This window comes from Oratosquilla oratoria, chromosome 4, assembly GCF_046742065.1.
Source record: "Oratosquilla oratoria isolate Oo_2021 chromosome 4, ASM4674206v1, whole genome shotgun sequence".
NCBI lineage: Eukaryota > Metazoa > Arthropoda > Malacostraca > Stomatopoda > Squillidae > Oratosquilla > Oratosquilla oratoria.
The window spans coordinates 51,699,727-51,702,226 of NC_134780.1; the positions used below are offsets into that span (position 1 = coordinate 51,699,727).

The 2,500-nt window shown below is 36.5% G+C and overlaps 1 protein-coding gene across 2 annotated transcripts in view; it reads left to right on the forward strand.

Moving 5' to 3' along the window:
* LOC143024855 (uncharacterized) overlaps positions 1-2,500 on the forward strand; it is a 521,455-nt gene that overhangs the window by 490,565 nt on the left and 28,390 nt on the right. For both annotated transcript variants that reach the window (XM_076184162.1, XM_076184163.1), the window contains one exon: positions 2,111-2,259. In XM_076184162.1, the coding sequence (XP_076040277.1) occupies positions 2,111-2,259 (149 nt within the window). The remainder of the gene's footprint in view (positions 1-2,110; positions 2,260-2,500) is intronic.

Sequence of the window (2,500 nt, forward strand, 5' to 3'; positions counted from 1 at the left end):
CTGATTTGTTTGATTTATATATATATATATATATATATATATATTATATATATATGTGTGTGTGTGTGTGTGTGTGTGTGTGTGTGTGTGTGTGTGTGTGTGTGTGTGTGTGTGTGTGTGTGTGTGTGTGTGTGTGTGTGTGTGCGTGCGTGTGTTGTGTGTGTGTGTGTGTGTGTGTGTGTGTGTGTGTGTGTGTGTGTGTGTGTGTGTGTGTGTGTGTGTATGTATGTATATATACATATATATACATATATATGCATATATATGTATGTATATATATATGTATATGTGTGTATATATATATATATACATATATATATATATATATATATCATGAATAGGAAGTGCACCTCATCGACTCGCAAAACATCTAGCGAAACCGTTATCTGGAGCAATAGGCACAATCAGCAGCGCATATCTACACAACTCCACTGATTTAATCAACATATTAAAGCGCTTAGAGTTAAACAAAAAGATGATGGTCAGTTATGACGTAAAAGCTGTCTTCACCAACTTAGAGATTGAAGGAGCAATGGAAGCAGTAACGAAGGTGCTAAATCAAGTAAGTGACAGTGATTTACCGGTTAAAAAATCAGAATTTGTGAATTAATTTCATTATGTGTAAAATACAACTGCTTCACTTTCAACAACCAAGAGTATATACAATTCCGAGGCTTAGCTATGGGATCTCCTCTCAGCGCCATTATGGCAAACCTTTACATGGAAACACTTAAAGTAGATAAATACATACGTATCATGGGAAGAGGAGCATCCTGGTTTCGCTACGTAGACAACATATTACTTATAGTACCAGAAAATATTGATTTAGATAACAAACTTCGTAGTCTCAATAGTTTAAATAGGTACATAGAATTCACAGTGGAAATGGAGTTAGATAAAAAACTGCCATTTTTAGACACGGTAATACATCGTATTGATGGAAGTGCAAAATTTTCAGTATATAGGAAACCAACAAACAAAGAAGATTTTATTCATTACTTATCGCGACACGACACAAGAACGAAATCCGGCATAATAATTGGCTTTTTCCTTAGAGCATTTAGAATATGCAGAGAAGAATTTTTACACGACGAATGTAAACACATTACAGAGACGTTCAGCCGCCTGAAATAGCCACTGGGTCTCTTACGAAAACTAAAAAATAAAGCCAAGCAAATATGGAGAAGAAAAAACAGCCACAGAAGAACAGAGGAAAAAAAAAAGGTTTTTTAGTGGTTTCTTACTCTACAAGAGGTGAATTAATTTCCAAGTTTCTCGCAAGAATAGGGATAGATATCGTACACTCCTCAAGACAGAAGATAAGGGATATTTTGTCCAATAACCACCACAGGGGAGAGAAAAATGAAAACATCGTTGTTTTCAAGATTCTATGTGGCGGATGCGATGCAGTTAATTTCGGAGAAACTTCACGAGGAATTACAAGATTATATGAACACAAGAACGACATGCGACACCACAGAACATCTAATTCGTTAGTAATACACGCTACACAACACGGCCATATGCCTAATTGGAACAGCACCAAAATCTTACACACCGGTATGAAAAAGACAAGAAAAACTATCGGAGTTGCATATATCAACATATTTAGTTCAACCAATCATAGAGAAGGATTTGTAAACTTAGCATATGTAACAGCAAGATTGATCATCAAGGGGGCACATACAGCGAACTCTTTCCCAAGGCGACCTGTGAGATGACCCGCTTAGTATACAAACAATGTATCTCAATTTGCCTGTACCATTATCTCTCTGTCGAAACGTTAGAGAATAAAGTACTTCTGCTCCTTCCTGGACTTCACCTACACCACTCTATCCATACACGTACACACACACACACACACACATATATATATATAACATATATATATACACATATGTATATACATGTACATATATATATACATATATATATATATCTAGATATATATATACATACAACCACTATTGTCCAGTCAAGACAGATCCAAAGAGAACTTTACTCTTACAAGAGAGAAAATTCGAAATGCGTAAGAGAATCAATTTGATATAACTTAAGGAATTCAATCTGAGCCATCGTGTGACGAATGTTGATGACCTCGTTCTTGCAGCTCTGGTGGAGGGTGTCCAGTTGGCCTTCTCGCTCCTGTCGTTGTCTACAACGCTCCTGTCAACCCACCAGAAGAACGTGACGACGACGATGATAGTGGCGGGTGACCTCGACGATAAGGAAAAGTTTTCGCTTCCCTTCAGGGTCAAGGTATCTAAAAAAACAATTATATATATATATATATATATATATATATATGTGTGTGTGTATGTATGTTTGTATGTACGACAATGAATGGGTCCTAGTAAATAGATGTACATTTTTATCAACCGCAATAGACTTTAATCTTAAGCAATCAACATCAAGAGTCTCGAGGAAGCCAACATGCAGAAATTTAACCGTGGTACAGCCAAGGACTCGAACTGCAGCTAGCACGTGACAAGTGCTACAC